The 16076-nt window shown below is 35.5% G+C and overlaps 1 protein-coding gene across 7 annotated transcripts; it reads left to right on the plus strand.

Moving 5' to 3' along the window:
• Positions 1–923: 923 nt before the first annotated feature.
• On the plus strand, positions 924–11013 carry LOC105047393 (sm-like protein LSM8). 7 transcript variants are annotated; one of them, XM_073252588.1, is made up of 8 exons: positions 924–1075; positions 2388–2493; positions 2654–2694; positions 3005–3034; positions 3123–3197; positions 7324–7376; positions 7507–10538; positions 10632–11013. In XM_073252588.1, the coding sequence occupies exons 2-7, from the start codon at positions 2457–2459 to the stop codon at positions 7595–7597; spliced, it is 327 nt and encodes a 108-aa protein (XP_073108689.1). In that variant the 5' UTR covers positions 924–1075; positions 2388–2456; the 3' UTR covers positions 7598–10538; positions 10632–11013. The 7 variants fall into 7 exon arrangements, with proteins under 7 accessions (XP_073108689.1, XP_073108693.1, XP_073108690.1 ...); XM_073252589.1 differs by having other exon boundaries at positions 934–1075; positions 2391–2493; XM_073252587.1 differs by having other exon boundaries at positions 945–1072; positions 2386–2493.
• Positions 11014–16076: the final 5063 nt, after the last annotated feature.

Consider the following 16076-nt stretch of genomic DNA (forward strand, 5'->3'; position numbering starts at 1 on the left):
TAATATAAAATTTAAAATTAAAATTTATTTGAATTTAGGATGGATTTGAAATTTTTTTTTTTGAATATTCGCTATCTGAACATAAGTTGAAGTTCCCATTTATATTTAAATTGCTTGATAATATATTTATAAGCTTTAAAATTTTATATATAAATAGCAAACACAAAATCCAAGCAATCGTCTAAGCTTTCCTATTCGGCCTCTCCTTGCCTCCCATCAGATCAAGACCCTTAGGGACGAAAATGAACAGAGAAAAAATCGAGAGAAAATAAATAAAAAATCAAAAAAAATATGAAAAAAATAAAAAAAATTGGAAGATAAGATCTTTTCTCATATAAATTGATCAAATTTTTTTTTTCAGAAATTTGTGGAGAAGGAGAGTAGCCAAAGCAAATCGGAAGGGTTTATTAGATTCTAGTTGAGATTTTTTCTAAAGCATATGAGATCTTGTGCGAATTGCCCTTGAGGTTTTAGGCGCAAGCATGATATTTTGGGGGATTTTTAATTGAAAGGATTGTTTTTGTGGCTACAAACTTTTTAACATGCAAATTTTATTCTCATGATAATGATATCAAATCCATGGTTTGAAACTGATAGTGATTATTTTATTTATTTATTTATTTTATTTTATGTTTTAGGTTAGGATCTGATGGAAAATGAAACAATTTGAGTTGAGTGCTTTATTTAGGGTCGGTTGGCTGGGTGGGTTTGGATGCCCGAGTAATTCAATCCATTAATCGGATGCATTCCATATCCCGAGGGTTTGCTTTTTTTTTTTTTTTTTCTATTGGATCCATATCCCGAGGGTTTTTTTTTTTTTTTTTTATTGGAAACGGGTTCGGGATTTTTTTATAATATTATAATCGGGTTTGGGACAGGATAGTGGGTTTTAAATGGGTTCGGATACGGGTAGGATAAATTTTGCTAAGATCCTAACTGTTGCTTTTCCCATATTTCATATTTCCTCGTACGAGCCCTAGCCGACTCAAACGCAAAGAGGGAAAGCGTGGTGACAGACGGTAGGGAAGGAGCCTCTGTCGTTCCACCATCGAAGAATAAATAAAAAAAAAAAAGGGTAAATTCGTTTTGTTTTAAATGTTTGTGTTTTGTTTGTGTTTTCTCTGATTCTTTGAAGCTCCTTTCCTCTATTTTTGATTTCTTCAATTATATAAGATAATGTCAGCAACTTTGCAAGAAATGATGAAATTTGCGCTGTTATTTAAGCTCAATATAAAAGTGATTAGTTAAATTTGTTACTTGTGCAATTGATCATAAATTTACTGTTCATATCTCCAATTTCTCATTTCTTGATTACTGATAGTTTTTCTCCTTGTTATTTCTTTTTTGCATCGAGTTCCTATGGAATATTGTCTGTTGTAAGTAAAATTTCGAATATATTTTCACGGAAGGAAGTCGCCGGTCATGGTGTTTGTGCGGTCAGTTAAAGATGTATACAGATGTATACGGTATAATCAAAAAATGTAATCGTAGTCTTGTGGACTTGATGTTATTTAGAGGTAATATATTGTAAAATCTTGAAGCAGGGAGAGTCTATTTTCTTTAAGCTAAAATAGCAAAGAAGTGGAAAGGGGCTTAAAACTATCATTGTATGCAATATGAGAATTGATGAATGTATTGTCATAGTATATAGAGAGGCAAAAGATGCATGAGGAAGTCCAGGAGCCAAACGGAGGATCAAATTCTGGTCTTCTTTTTTTTTTTTTTTTTTTAAATGAGAATGTCGTCTTTAGTATTCTGATAGATTAAAAATGTCAGAAGAAAGGCTAACAGAGAATGAGCGACAATTCTGATTCTGCTTTGAGTTCGCTTTCCAACTTTTCTATAACCCATATGTATTGTATGAAAGTTAACTATTTCACTTAAGTACTACTAAATAAAATCCCAGGTGTTGGTGCGCCCTAATCATCTAATAATGAATGTGTGGAATTTTAATTCTTTGTATTTAAATATACTCAATATAGATTCAGTGCATGGTGATTTCTGCTTTGGAGTGCAACCATTTTTTATGTGAATAAATGACCGTGTTTTTTTTTTTAAATATTTAATTTCTCTGGCTCTTCTTGCTCCTGTAATACCTATGTTTTTATTATTATTTTTGTTTACCCTCTTAGCTTTTCTTTAACCTTTATTTTAAGAGTTCTCTTCAATTTCATTTTACCAGATCACAAGTTTCTGGTTTCCCTGATTTGTTCCTTTATTTTTGCACTTTTACTTAGCGACAATGGCAAGTCATCTGGCTACTGTTTAAGCAATGTTATGTGGGATTATGAAAGTGAAGCTATTTTTGTGAAATGATATGCACCAATAAAGTATTCTTTTTATGTATATCTAACCCGCATACTATTTATTTTTTGCTTTGTATACAGCAGTGCAAAGAACAATTGAAACTATTCTGCCAGACAAGTAGATATCCTTCAATTTATTGAAATCCTACAATGTCGTCTGGTCCTGGGCTTCAATCGCTAGTAGACCGTATGTTCCCAATAATCAATCTTTGTTGATTAAAATCTCAATTACCACATGTATTAAGTCTAAATATTTTCAGCAACCGTGTTAACTGCTTTATCTAGATGCTGCAGTCCTAAATGTTTTTGAAACTCCATTAATCTCTTATTTTTCTTTAATCTTGCAGAGACCATATCAGTCATTACAAATGATGGACGACATATTGTGGTAAGTACGCTCTCTTTTTTTTTTTTTGGATAAAAATTCCAAAATTTTGGGAAAATTTCAGATATATCATGAACGTTTCATCTATAGTTTACATGAGCTTTGATTATTCTCTGTGTGTGTGTGTGTTACCTGTAATTATCTTATTTTTCTTCTCCTTTTTTTTAGATGCTTTACGTGATTGACTACTGAACTTTTCGTAAATTTTGATTGTGTGTGTGTGTGACACTTGTAATTCCCTTATTTTTGTTCTTCCTTTTCTTAGATGCCTTACCATCTCCAAATTTCTTTATTCTTACATGTTTGGCCATAGATCATCAGCCTTGCAGAGTTGGTTCTAAATGTAAGAATATAACATTAGTTAGGACCAATGTCTTCACCCTGCTTTCACAATGATAATGATAATCCTTTTTTTTCCTTTATTTTTTTAGGGAATTTTGAAAGGGTTTGATCAAGCTACCAATATCATTCTTGATGAGTCACATGAGCGTGTTTACTCTACAAAGGTCTGCCCCCCTTACTTTTTTCATTTATAGATATTATGAGTTTTCTTTCAAATGCATGAATTTCCATTAGAGTTGTATTTTCAGATTTTTTTTGCATGCTTGTGGAATAGGGAATCTTTTGATTGTCTTAGTACATTCTCTGTTTTCAAATTGATTATTTTAGTATTTTAAATTGCAGTTGATTCTAATAGTGGGATTTAAATAAGGTCAGCAATATTATGGCTGGCTTCTGTTTCTGTACTGTCAATAGATGATGGTAAATTCAACTAGTTTTTGGTAGATTTCTTGTGAAGACTGCTAAAGAAAAGGTTTTTGCATTGGGTCTTATGTTTGTAATGTTCTTCATATTCTTCCCTAAATGTTAGCTGGAAACCCATGATCAAGGGGCCAGCTAAGCACCCAGAAGACATCTTTAAATCACTAGATTAGTTACTGATGGAAAAAGATTGAGGATGTTATAAAGGACACAAGCAAGAGTATTCCTTGAAAGTTTGTATAGCCTTCTTGGACTCTCTAGTGTGATCTTCGGCAATGATTAAGATACCATCAAGAAGAAATCTAGTTGTATAGCACTTGTTTAAAATCAAATACATGGCCTATGCATCCCAAGCCTCGACACTCACAACCACCAAATGTACTAAGGCTGATTCTACCTACCAATTAGCCTTCATGAGAACATCTGTGAGGTTTTCGTGATATTTTAGTCAATAGTCTGAAGGGGTTTCTCCCTAAGTTCATTTGATGCATGTAGGATCTCAAGTCATTAAATTCATCTTCAGGCATCAAAGGTGGGAGATCAGATTGTTAGAAGTGAATATATGGATCATTTGTCACTTATTTTGGTGCTTTTTTTTGCCTTCGTTCATTTAGTTTTTTTCACCTCGTAGATGGAGAATGGACAGGGTTATTATGTCACCTTAATCTCCAGTAGAGGGAACTTGATGAAGTGTCAGGCAGTGCATTGGACTGGGGTGGTGGGGTAAGGGTTCATGTGTCCATCCTTGCCCACATTCCTCTTATTTAAGCCAGGCATATAAGGGTAGTTTAGGGACAGACTTATGTGTTACAGTTTCTGTTTTATGATCTTGCTATGTGGTTTTCGCTTTTGATTGGACATTATACGAGTGCATGTAAAGGCTTCTTTTCTTCAAGCTAGTTCGGTGCCCCCATCATATCTTTTTTCCCTTTTGTTCTTTAACTTATCTTTTCTTCCACTTCTCTAGTTTCTCCTTGTTTCACATTATTTTCTGCATGTTTTTTGCTGAAATATTCTGATTCCACTTCTAAAGTAGATTTGTCGAGCATTTTTCTTTCAAAAATGCCTACTTTATTTTATGCATGGTGAAACCACATCTATAGATATACTATTTTCAGCTTAAGAATATGAACTTTATGCTTGCCAGATTTCTGGATCGTATCCAAAGTTCTCCATAAGAATTCCCAACTCCCTATAATCTTTTTAAAGTGATCTAAAAAAGAGAGAATCCTCTCTTGTCGTGATTTGCAGTCATTGATTTCAGGTTCGGATCTGAAAATATAATAACATGAAACCCTTGATCCAGTTCTAATCTACAAAAGTTTACATCAAATTTGAAGCCCTCAACTTTGTATTTGATGCATACAGTGATCTAAATGAAACAAGGATCATGTTGATGTACTGCATGAGTGTCTACATGGTCTTTCTGGCACCCGCAGCCAACTGGTAGTATATTCAGGAGGTAACAGAATGGAGGACAAAAAATTAGCTGAGTCCTCACATGCATCAATTAAGATGGATAATGCTAGGCAAGATTATGAGAGACCACCATTTTGTGGTTTATTTTATGCATATGCTATAAAAAACATGTTAGTGGAGGTTCCAAATTCTTGGGAAGACAAATTCTGAGGTGTTATTAGAATGAACAACAAGATGCAATAACTATGTTGAATGGCACTATTTGGCAGATGTACAGTTCAGTTTAACTTAAATGACTACCTTAACTGACACTCCCAGATTGCCTATTTTATCTCAAGTTCCAAAATTAGTCGTAATATTATTGGGAACATTCTTATGCGACCAAAAATTGCATGATGTCAACAGCTATTGGCTGTTGGCATAGCAGTTGAGCCAAATAATACATATAAGATGCTATTCTAAAGAATTCTTCATGATTTAAATCTATTAAGGGATAAGTTTCCTGTCAAAAACAAACTTATATTGATCTTTCTCGAAGTTCCTAATCAAATATCGTCAAGTTTACCATTGTGTTGCCCTTTTTAACATTTTTTTCTCGGCTTTTTTTAAGGTAGAGGTGGTGATGGTAACAACAAAAGGAGGGGAGGGGGGATGAAGCATGCAAAGCAATGAAGTATTTAGATGGTCCTCATGCACTTGATTGCTTTATTTTCCTTTTTATTTATGGTCTAAAAAGTTGTTAGTTGTTAAAATGGTAACGTCTCATTAATCAGTAGAGGGCTTAGGTTATCTGGTGGTGTGGCATAATGTATTCTCTGAAGTAAAATGGCCCACTAATGGGCCATTGTCTCTCTCTCTCTCTCTCACACACACACACACACACACACAGTCTGCCAACCTTTTAACTCTTTTTGGATGCTTGCGTGAAAGTATTGATAGAAAGGTTGTTTCTTTTCTTAGGACTCCTCTCCCTTATATCACCCTTCTTTCTTGTTCTTGCTCCTCTCATCATTGTCTTCTTATTTGATCCTTTTCTTGATTGATATATTTACTGGAAATCAATTTTTCCTCAACTTTTTTCTAAAATGCATGCATGGTTAATTTTCAGTCAAATTGTCTGCTGTTTTGCGTGTATGCAACCATCCTGTCAGAATTTTTCTACATTTGTTTGGAGTAGAGGGCTTAGGTTATCTGGTGGTGTGGCATAATGTATTCTCTGAAGTAAAATGGCCCACTAATGGGCCATTGTCTCTCTCTCTCTCTCTCACACACACACACACACACACACAGTCTGCCAACCTTTTAACTCTTTTTGGATGCTTGCGTGAAAGTATTGATAGAAAGGTTGTTTCTTTTCTTAGGACTCCTCTCCCTTATATCACCCTTCTTTCTTGTTCTTGCTCCTCTCATCATTGTCTTCTTATTTGATCCTTTTCTTGATTGATATATTTACTGGAAATCAATTTTTCCTCAACTTTTTTCTAAAATGCATGCATGGTTAATTTTCAGTCAAATTGTCTGCTGTTTTGCGTGTATGCAACCATCCTGTCAGAATTTTTCTACATTTGTTTGGAGTGGTTGAATTGCTGTAATTGTCAAATCTTGTTTAGTGCATAAGAGTTATCTGTTGTCCAATATCATTGGTTGTTGAATCTGGCACTACTTATTGCATTCCTAAATCAATTCGCATGCAAGTTTTAGTGTGTTCCTTGAACAAAATTCATTGTTCTTATTTACTGTTTTTTTTTTTTTGAACAGGAAACAAAGTTTTTATAGTTTTATTTAATTTTCTTGTGGAGGACCTCAGAAACCATATTGACGAGTCCTCTACATCTGGTTTGCATCAGAGTAGGCTTAGAGTGACTTGATTCCTGAATTCAACTATATTTGATCTTGTTCTTTCTCTCTCTCTCTCTCTCTGTGCCACCTCCCTCTCCCCCTTGTGTGTGTGTGCGTGTGCGCGTGCGCGTGCGGTGTGTGCAATGTGAAAGTTCAGAAAACATTCATGAACTCCACAAGAGGTTGAAGATGTGCGTGCACATGTAATGCAGTAAATGCAGTGATTTGGAGGAAACAAGCATTTCACTGGCTTGCAAACTTACAGCATTATCTGATGTGGCATGCAATTACAAGAGAATCAAGACTTCTCATGTACTTAGAGAGAACTAGTCTATTGGTATCTAGATAAAATGACTTTCTTAGTTTCATGACTTAGAATAAGATTTTTTTGTTATTTCACTAAAATAGAGTGTTTGGTATGCATAGCCAAAAACCAAAAAAAAAAGCATTTCTGGTTACTGCTAAAGCCTCTCCTTTTCTACACTTTAGCAACTAGCCGAGTCTTTTATACTTTGTGAAACTGCTGGTAGGAGCATACTCTAACTTCAACTATTTATTGTGCATTTCAGAATCTTATTGCTCTGACCAATTATTTCTGTGCTTTCTTTGCAGGAAGGTGTTCAGCAACTTGTTTTGGGGCTGTATATTATAAGGGGTGATAACATGTACGTTTTTCTTTTTTTTTCTTTTTGTTTTTTTATAATACTGACGGTTTAAATATTTGATTGCCTAGTTTGTTTCTTTCATTTTGTGAACCAAGTTGGCCTTCCTAACATGTTTCCCAATCATTTACAGAAGTATTGTGGGAGAATTAGATGAAGAACTGGATGCAAATCTGGATCTGTCAAAACTAAGGGCACATCCTCTCAAGCCTGTGATCCATTGATCAATTTGATGTCCAGACCTCTTGATATTTTCCTCTCTACAATAGAGTTGTCTTACTGTGGGATTTGAGGTATTTAGTTGTTCAAAACAAGAATGGACGTGGTGTTTGTCTAATAGAATACAATTTGTTCCCACACTGCTATAATTTTTGATGCCAACTAAGCAACATTATTTCCAGCACATTATTTCCAGCAGACACATTAAAAAAAAAGGGCAATGCATCCGAACTGAAAGGATATATGGATCCTAACATTTTGGAAACCTTTTACCTCTTTTCCTAAAAAAATATCATAAGAAATATTGGAACGAATGCAATCACCTGCCAATACAACATTTTGTTAGTCTTTTATTTCCACATGGCTTAACATTTAAGATAATCCATATCAATTGGATTCAAACCATGCAAGAAACAGTGAACTCTACAAATTTTGCATTTCTTGCTTCAACCATTCTAGGTAAAAAGGTAAAATCCTACCTGCCAATACAACATTTTGTTAGTCTTTTATTTCCACATGGCTTAACATTTAAGATAATCCATGTCAATTGGATTCAAACCATGCAAGAAACAGTGAACTCTACAAATTTTGCATTTCTTGCTTCAACCATTCTAGGTAAAAAGGTAAAATCCTACCTGCAGATTAATGCTAAAAGATCTACAAATGACTTCAAGAGTCCATGTCATATTTGGACTATGGAAGGTTAAAAATCATGGTTCAGACCAAGGTTGAGCCTTTAAACCTGACATGGTGGTAAAAAGGTTGTGTGATACCTAGTGGGTAACCTATCTTTCAGGTGAAATTTTAGATTATATCATTGAACTTGGAAATTCCTTCTTTCCTCTATATTTTTCTGGGTAATCTAATGTTCAAGATCATAGTTCATATTAAATTCAAATCGTTGGAGCAGTATGGTGTGCCACTGGTCAGCATATATATGAACTGCTTTATCTCAATACTCATTATATAAGTTCTAAAAACATGAGCTTTTGTTGTACTTAAACTAATGTTGACGACCATTTACATCTTTTGACTTGACCTCCAGGTTGTTGTAATCGAATATTTCTTTCCTCTTTTTTTTTCCTTTTTTTTGCAATGCTCTTTTATAGTCGTCTTCCATCTCACATCTTTGTTTTAGACTTCTGGTTTGCAAAATGATCTATGCAATGACACTATGTTCCTTGTTATGGAGCAAGCACCGGTAGACTCTGTGAAGTTCAATTTTTTATCTGTTCAGTCTTTTTTCACGTTTACTGCTAAGATGATGATAGGTTTCTCAGCCTATTCAAAGGCAAGGACCGTGAGCAAAAACTGAAGCTGTAGAAATAAGCTAATGAGATCCTTCACAAGCCAATACCTTGTGAATTGTTTTCCCTCTTACAGATGGTATGATCTGATGGTAAAGGTGATATGTTATGCAAACACGAGAGGATGTTTAACAGATTCAAACACATCAGAGTGGAGGCAATTTAGATTGCAATGTAGTGGTGGTAAATGTGGAAGTCCAGTACGTAACTAATGAGAAAAGAAGAGCCTGAAAAACATGTTTTGTTGCTGGGAAAACGATATTGCCTGGCTTTATAGCAATGTCTCATTTCTGATCTTCCAAGCTTCAAGGAGTAAATAAGAAACATACAATATCAACTAGTAAAGATACAAGTGCCCGTTGCAACCAATCCGTCTTGATTTGTAGCATATTTTCATTGATGCTGGAGTTCCAGATTTTGCGTAGATTCATCGATCCATTGTTATGCGTCTGTCATTGAGAACTCCATTAGTATGAAACTTTGTATGAAGCCGAAGAATGAAAAGTGTTCCTTAGCAATATGTTTTATTGGATCCCTGTTATTAAGTGCATGTGGATGAACATTTAGGAAGAAGAAGTGGGATATTTGTTTTGGTAAATAAAACGGGATATTTGATGAAAGAAAGTACTGCAGAAGAGGAGGATTATTTATGCATGATCTCCAGAGATAATCTGAAATAAAGTGAATGAAGACAGTGACTCTTGAGCATCAATCGTTGTTAACTACCATATGTAAGGCTTGTTAATCTTTAGGTCTCTTGACATTCATTCTGTTTACACGTACAAGATATTAAATAAATGACAGCTAAAACGTATTAGTAAGTAATTTAGAAACAACTAGGTGAGCAAAGAAGTCAAAACCCACAATTTTTTTTTTTTTTTTTCTAGAGTATTTTGGGTATTGATTTGAGGCATTTAATTTGCATTAGAATTCAGGTGCAACGGGAATCTGATGGCCTTGCCCACACAATTGTGGGAGTGGCACGATTCACGGGTCCAATATTGTGGATGTCGTGCTTTTAGGCTCGATGTTATCTTCTCAGGACCGCTGTCTACCTTGGAAACACTTGGTCAAAAAAAAAAAAAAATCATTTGACTTGAAATAAATGAACTGTTCCAAAAAGGAAAGAGCGCCTTCCAAGTCTGAAAGCAAACTAGCTGCCAGTATACTAATTTTCAAATAGACCGGCTACTTTTATGTGGTCAATATTTTGGTGAGCGTGGGTAGGATATTGGAGACACCCACTAAAGAAAGGTCTCTATTCAATGACCCATATGATTATCTAGGTACCGGAGGATGGATTCGTGTCGTTTTTGGAGATCCGAGGGCCAGATCTTCTGGCTTTTCCAAATCTTCCAAGAGATCTAGAACTTTGGGCGGCTTCAGAATAAATGAGAGGAGACCAAGTCAACCTAGTTCATCCGTACTCTGTTCATCTAATGGCTACCACGTGGCATCCTATATTTGCGGCACCATGGGTTCACCATCGACCAAACTCTCAAGGTGTCCCCGAGTCTCATGGAGCATTCCACCCCTAGGGTCCTGCTCTCCCTCTCTTTGATCGCTCTCCTCTTCTCAGCTTTCATCATTTCTCCATCTCAGTCAAGGGAAATTCCAAGCTGGAATCACCCACGTACAGGTATACATCTGTTGGCTCTCTTACTTTCTTCAGCAGAAGTTTACCTTTTTGATGGGAAAGAAAATTATGGCATGAGACTTTCGATGTATATAGGTGGAGATGTTGCAGTGAGCTCGCGAGGGCATGGGAGGATGGCGAGGTCAGCGGCGTTTGGGCCACCTTCGCCTGCTGCTAATTCGAGGCTCCCTGGTCATGGTTGAGGCGTGGAACTTCTACCCTATGGCTTCGAATGTCCTTTGGGTATCTACCTCATGGTTTGGCTTATTGCTACTGTAGTACGTCTAGTTTCTTGATCCTTTGTGAGTATTAGAAGTTTAAACTTGGTGGCTTTGTCTATCAAAGGGATATTAGTTTTGGGCGTAGTTACTGCTATGAATTTGGAGTCTTTGTTGGGACCTATCGATGAAATAGAATTGCAGGGAAAGTAGATATCTCCTAAAAATAAAAGTGGGTTTCCTCGATTTCTTTCCTCTAACACAGTTTTCCTTGATTTCTTTTTTGGGTCTGGCTCCTACTACACCCCTACCTGTTGAGATTAGGGTCATTGAATGTCACCCAATTACACACCCGCCTCCTTCTTCTTCACTTTTTTTTTTTTTTGAGGAATAATTATACCCCTGCCTTCAACCCAAAGACCATCATAATAGAAAAATCTCCCAGGGCGCTATTCTTTGGCTATCAATGAAGGTTGTTTACTCTGCCAATTCAAACTTTCAAGACCTTGTTCAAATAACTTTTTGATGCGGTCTTAACTGCAAATACTATTTTCAGCATCAATCTATGCAAGAATTAATTTGTAGAGAAACAAGAAGACAAAATCAAGAACGATTCTAAATTTGCCCCCGTTTTTGTTTTTGTTTTTGTTTTTTTGCTTCTCATTGTTGTTGTTTCCAATTATATTTGGCATGCTTCTTTTGTATGTACCAATAATAATAAACGATGACCGTCACAACTGTCCTTATGTATTATGCAAATAATTCCAAATTAGGAAAGTATGAACATAAATGGCCGTTCTAACTGCAACGGTGGGATTTCAGAAAGTGTCCACCACAATTTAAATACCGAATCCTTCATCCAAATGTAGTCCAGCTAATACATGCCGAAAGCATTAGATTCCTAATCGTCAGACGCCTTTGGTTCGTTCTCTGCATTTATAATTTCTGGAACATCAAGGTCCTAGCTATTTGAACGCTGGTTTGGTGTAGGATAGCCTACTTAGCTGTTCTCTGGCTTGACTTTATTATGTCAGTTCTTCGCTGGATTAGATTGAGATCCTATTTAACTTTAAGCCTGCATTTGATATAAGAGATAACTTTTGGAGGGTTATCCCTTCTGCTCTAGACGAGATAATCTATTTTGTGAAATAAAGTTCCTTTTTATCGTTTGTAAGAGGGGTAATTGGAGAAATAAGTGAGTATATGATTTTTGTGATCATTTGGATTTTGTCACAAGGATGAAATTGCCCTCCCACTTTCTGGTATGTTTAGCAAGTGGATGATGACAACAAGATCATAATCGGAAGGAATAAATTCCCCCTATTCCATGCAATAATTTAATTCAATCATTTCGGTGGAATAGAATTATTTGAATAAATAATTCCATACATCCTCGTTATAAAGTGCATGTGGATGAGCATGTAGGAAGAAGTGGGATATCTGTTTCGGTAAATATAGTGGGATATTTGACGAAAGAAAGCACTGCAGAAGAGGAGGATTTATTTATGCATGAGATCCAGAGACAGAGTCTGAAATAAAGTGAATGAAGAGAGTAATTCTTGAGTATCAATTCTTGTAACTACCATGTATAAAGTCTGGAAATCTTCAGATCTCATGAAATTCCTTCTGTTTCCACATACAAGATATAAAAAAAATGATTTCCATTTTACCAAAAAAAAAAATGACTGCTAAAACATATCAGGCAAATTGTAAGTAATTTAGAAACATCTAGGTAAGCAAAGAAGTAAAAACCCACAATTTTCTTTTTCTTAGAATATTTTGGGGATGGATTTTGGTCTGCATCAGGATTCAGCTGCAATGGGAATCTGTTGGCCCCGTGAATTGCTGCTGTAGTCATCTCTGCCCCTCACACAATTTACTGGGAGTGGTGCGATTCACGGGTTCGGTATTGTGATGTCCTGCTACGTCGTCATATGCTCGCTGTTATCTTCTGAGCGCTGCTAATGCTATCTTCCTGTCCGCCATGGAAGCACTTGGTCGGTAAAATTCCTTGACTTGGAAATACATGAACTGTTCAAAAACAGGCGACTAGAGGAAAGTCTCTGTCATATGGTCAGAATTCGGGCCGAAGAAAATGAGCCGTTTACGTAGATTCGTGTTTTAGCTGTACCCTATTCATCTAAGCTGTCAGGGTAGCCTCCTTAGCTGTTCTTTAGCTTGGCTTTATTATGTCAATTCGTCGCCTGGATTTGATTGAGATCCCCTGTAACTTTTAAGCCTGCATTTGATATAAGGGATAACTTTTGGGGGGTTATCCCTTCAACTCCAGACAAGATAGTTTCTTCCATGAAATAAATTCCTTTTTATCGTTTGTAAGAGTGGTAAGTGGAGCTTCATCAAAAAAAAAAAAAGAGTGGTAAGTGGAGAAATAAGTGAGTACATGATTATTTGGATTTCATGAAATTGCCATCCCACTTTCTGGTATGTTCAGCAAGCGGACAATGACAAATCGTAATTGGAAGGAATAAATTCCCCCTATTTCATGCAATAATTTTATTTCAATCATTTGGGTGGAATAAAATTATTTGAATAAATCACTTTATCCGAATAATGCTATTCTCTGCTATTTTTAAGCATTTGGCAAGATAGTTCTCCACTTGCGGGATAACCTCCAACTTATCCTACCACCAGACGCAGCAGAAGATCCTATGAAAAAGCAAGCCGTTAATATATCTAATAGGCTAACCTTTCATGACATCAATATTTGCCAGATGTTATATGAAGCCAAGCTTCCTCTAGTTCTGAGAGTGAGGATTAGAATAGATCGTCATTTTTAAGTGATTGTTCTCTTTCTCCTTTTTCTCCTTCACTGGAATAGTACTTGCATTGCACATGATTTGGAGATGGACATCCCTTCAGCTGATCTTGACGAACTGCTCCGGAGTTTGTTTTGGGTGATAGAATATATACAAACGAAATAGGAAGTGAGTTTAACCTCTCTTTTTTTTTTTTTGATAATAGATGATGTTTTTACCTTTCTTTATGCATATTTGTGGCCCGAACTCATGCGGTGGCACGTACAAACTTAAAAGTTAAGCCCAGACCTCTACGTGCTTGTAGTTCAGATGAACGTACATATCCCAGAACTATGGTTCCGTGTGATCAAGTATTGGCCTTATTATTCCCACAGGTAGAAACCTTACAAACATGCTAGCCGTGGTTATGTCAAGCAGGTGTTCAAGTTATGTTAGAGAGGGGGCGAGCTCATCTGTACATCTTCCAGCTTGAAGTTTGAACTGATTAACGTCTTGATTGAGAGGGAAGAATAGGGGAGAAAAGAAAAGAATGGGAGAGAAAATCTCTTGGTTGGGGATTTGTTTATAAAAGAAAGGAAAAGAAAAGAAGAGAAACAAAAAAAATACAAATCTCTTCAGATCTGCTACTTTTTTTCCTTCAAATCAAAAGGATTTGGAGAGAAAAGAATTGAGAGTTAATGAATCTTTTATAATTTACATCTTATTTCTTTAATAACAAAAAAAATTGATATTATATTTCAATCTTAAGACTTGTTTCTAGCCTCCCATCTGATTGAGATTTTTATGGATGGAAAAAATCAATGAAAACAAAAGAAAAATTAGAAAAAAAATTAAAAGATAAGATTTTTCTTGATTTTCTTCTTGAATTTATTGGGTTCCTTTCAATGGTATAATGATAAAAAAAGGTTGTAACATTTTCTTTCTTTTTTTTTCTTCCTTACTTCCAATCAAGAAAGGAAGGAATTATCTTCTTTTCTTTTTTTAAAACTCTCCATCAAAAGAAAAGAAGTATATATATATATATATATATATATAAAAGATAAGATTTTTTTTGATTTTCTTCTTAAATTTATTGGGTTCCTTTCAATGGTATAATGATAAAAAAAAGTTGTAATATTTTCTTTTCTTTTTTTTTTTCTTCCTTGCTTCCAATCAAGAAAGGAAGGAATTATCTTCTTTTCTTTTTTTAAAACTCTCCATCAAAAGAAAAAAAGTATATATATATATATATATATATATATATATATATATATATATATATATATATATATATATATATATTCTTATTAATATTTTTTTTTCTTTTCCAAATGCCTAACCAAGACCTAAACGATCTATGCTTAAGCTGAACCCCTGCCTATGCTTGTTTCTGTGAGCCAATACCTCTGCCAGCATTTCAGTTTTTTTAGTTGTGCATAAACCATGCATGCTCTGCTCAGCTTCTAATTGCGTGAACCTGGTTAGTTCGCTTGCAGCCTTGTTCAATGACATAAATTGGTTCAGAAAAGGATCTCGCCATCTGGTGACCACGGGTGGTGAGGCTTTGGCTGTAAGCAGAATGTAACTGCATCAAGCTACAACTTAACAATGGACCCAACCGTCTTTTTGATAGCTGCTATGTAAACCAATTTCCCTTGAATTTATGAAACAAAAAAGAGGAAATCATTTTCAGATCCTCTTTGATTTTGGTCAAACTCGGAGTGGAAGTGCATCCAGCATCCTCTACAGTATTTGGGACCGCACCATAAACCGCACCATAAAGTACCGTGCGATTCTTGATGGCATCATCAGGAGTTGGATGGCCATCAAAGAAGACGTCCACGAGCATGCACCATATCCCATATAGTGCCCATTATTTGATTACTGTTCATTTTTTGATGGTAAATATCAAACGCTACATAGTACCGTACGATGCAACCTGCGCACTGCCGAGGATCCATGCTCATAGAGGCGAGCTTTCCAGCTTGAAACATGAAAAAATTAGTTATAAATGGAGGCAACTATATTTGGATAGAGACCTAGTTGACATCATAAGAATCTAAAATATGTGAACCTGTCTTCTAAGGTCGGTGCAGATCTAATGTTGAGGTGTTTGGTTCGTAACCGGATCAAAAATCGAAATTGAAATAATTACTTCTCCTGAAATATTTAGTTCATAATTAAAATCGAAATAAAATTTTAAATTTTTTTAAAAAAAATAGAGATTGAGTTTTAAATAGATTGGACTATTTTTATTCCATCCTCGAATCAGAGTAGGAGTTATTTATTTTCATTCCGATTTCTGATCCTAACTTCTCCCAACTAAACATTCCTCGAAGCATTGCAAGGCTAGGGTTATCGTATGAAATTGTAAGATTTGGACCACTCACCTGAGGGATTAGATAGGGTGCAGTCAAAAGATTTAGTCGTAGTTTATTGGCGAATTTAAGATTTTCCTGACGCTATTTTTGCGCAAGTCGAGCGACATGATTGCTGGTTGATGCAACTTTATTGGATCACATGGCTATTGGAGCAATCAACTTTAGATGAGGGAAGCAGAACTAATT

This window comes from Elaeis guineensis, chromosome 2 (assembly GCF_000442705.2).
Source record: "Elaeis guineensis isolate ETL-2024a chromosome 2, EG11, whole genome shotgun sequence".
NCBI lineage: Eukaryota > Viridiplantae > Streptophyta > Magnoliopsida > Arecales > Arecaceae > Elaeis > Elaeis guineensis.

Bases quoted from the DNA above. Each gene is read 5' to 3' on its own strand.
- LOC105047393 (XM_073252588.1), top strand. From the start codon at position 2,457: ATGTCGTCTGGTCCTGGGCTTCAATCGCTAGTAGACC. The intron at 3,198-7,323 runs GTCTGCCCCCCT...CTTTCTTTGCAG, and splicing joins AGCGTGTTTACTCTACAAAG to GAAGGTGTTCAGCAACTTGT. The intron at 7,377-7,506 runs GTACGTTTTTCT...AATCATTTACAG, and splicing joins ATTATAAGGGGTGATAACAT to AAGTATTGTGGGAGAATTAG.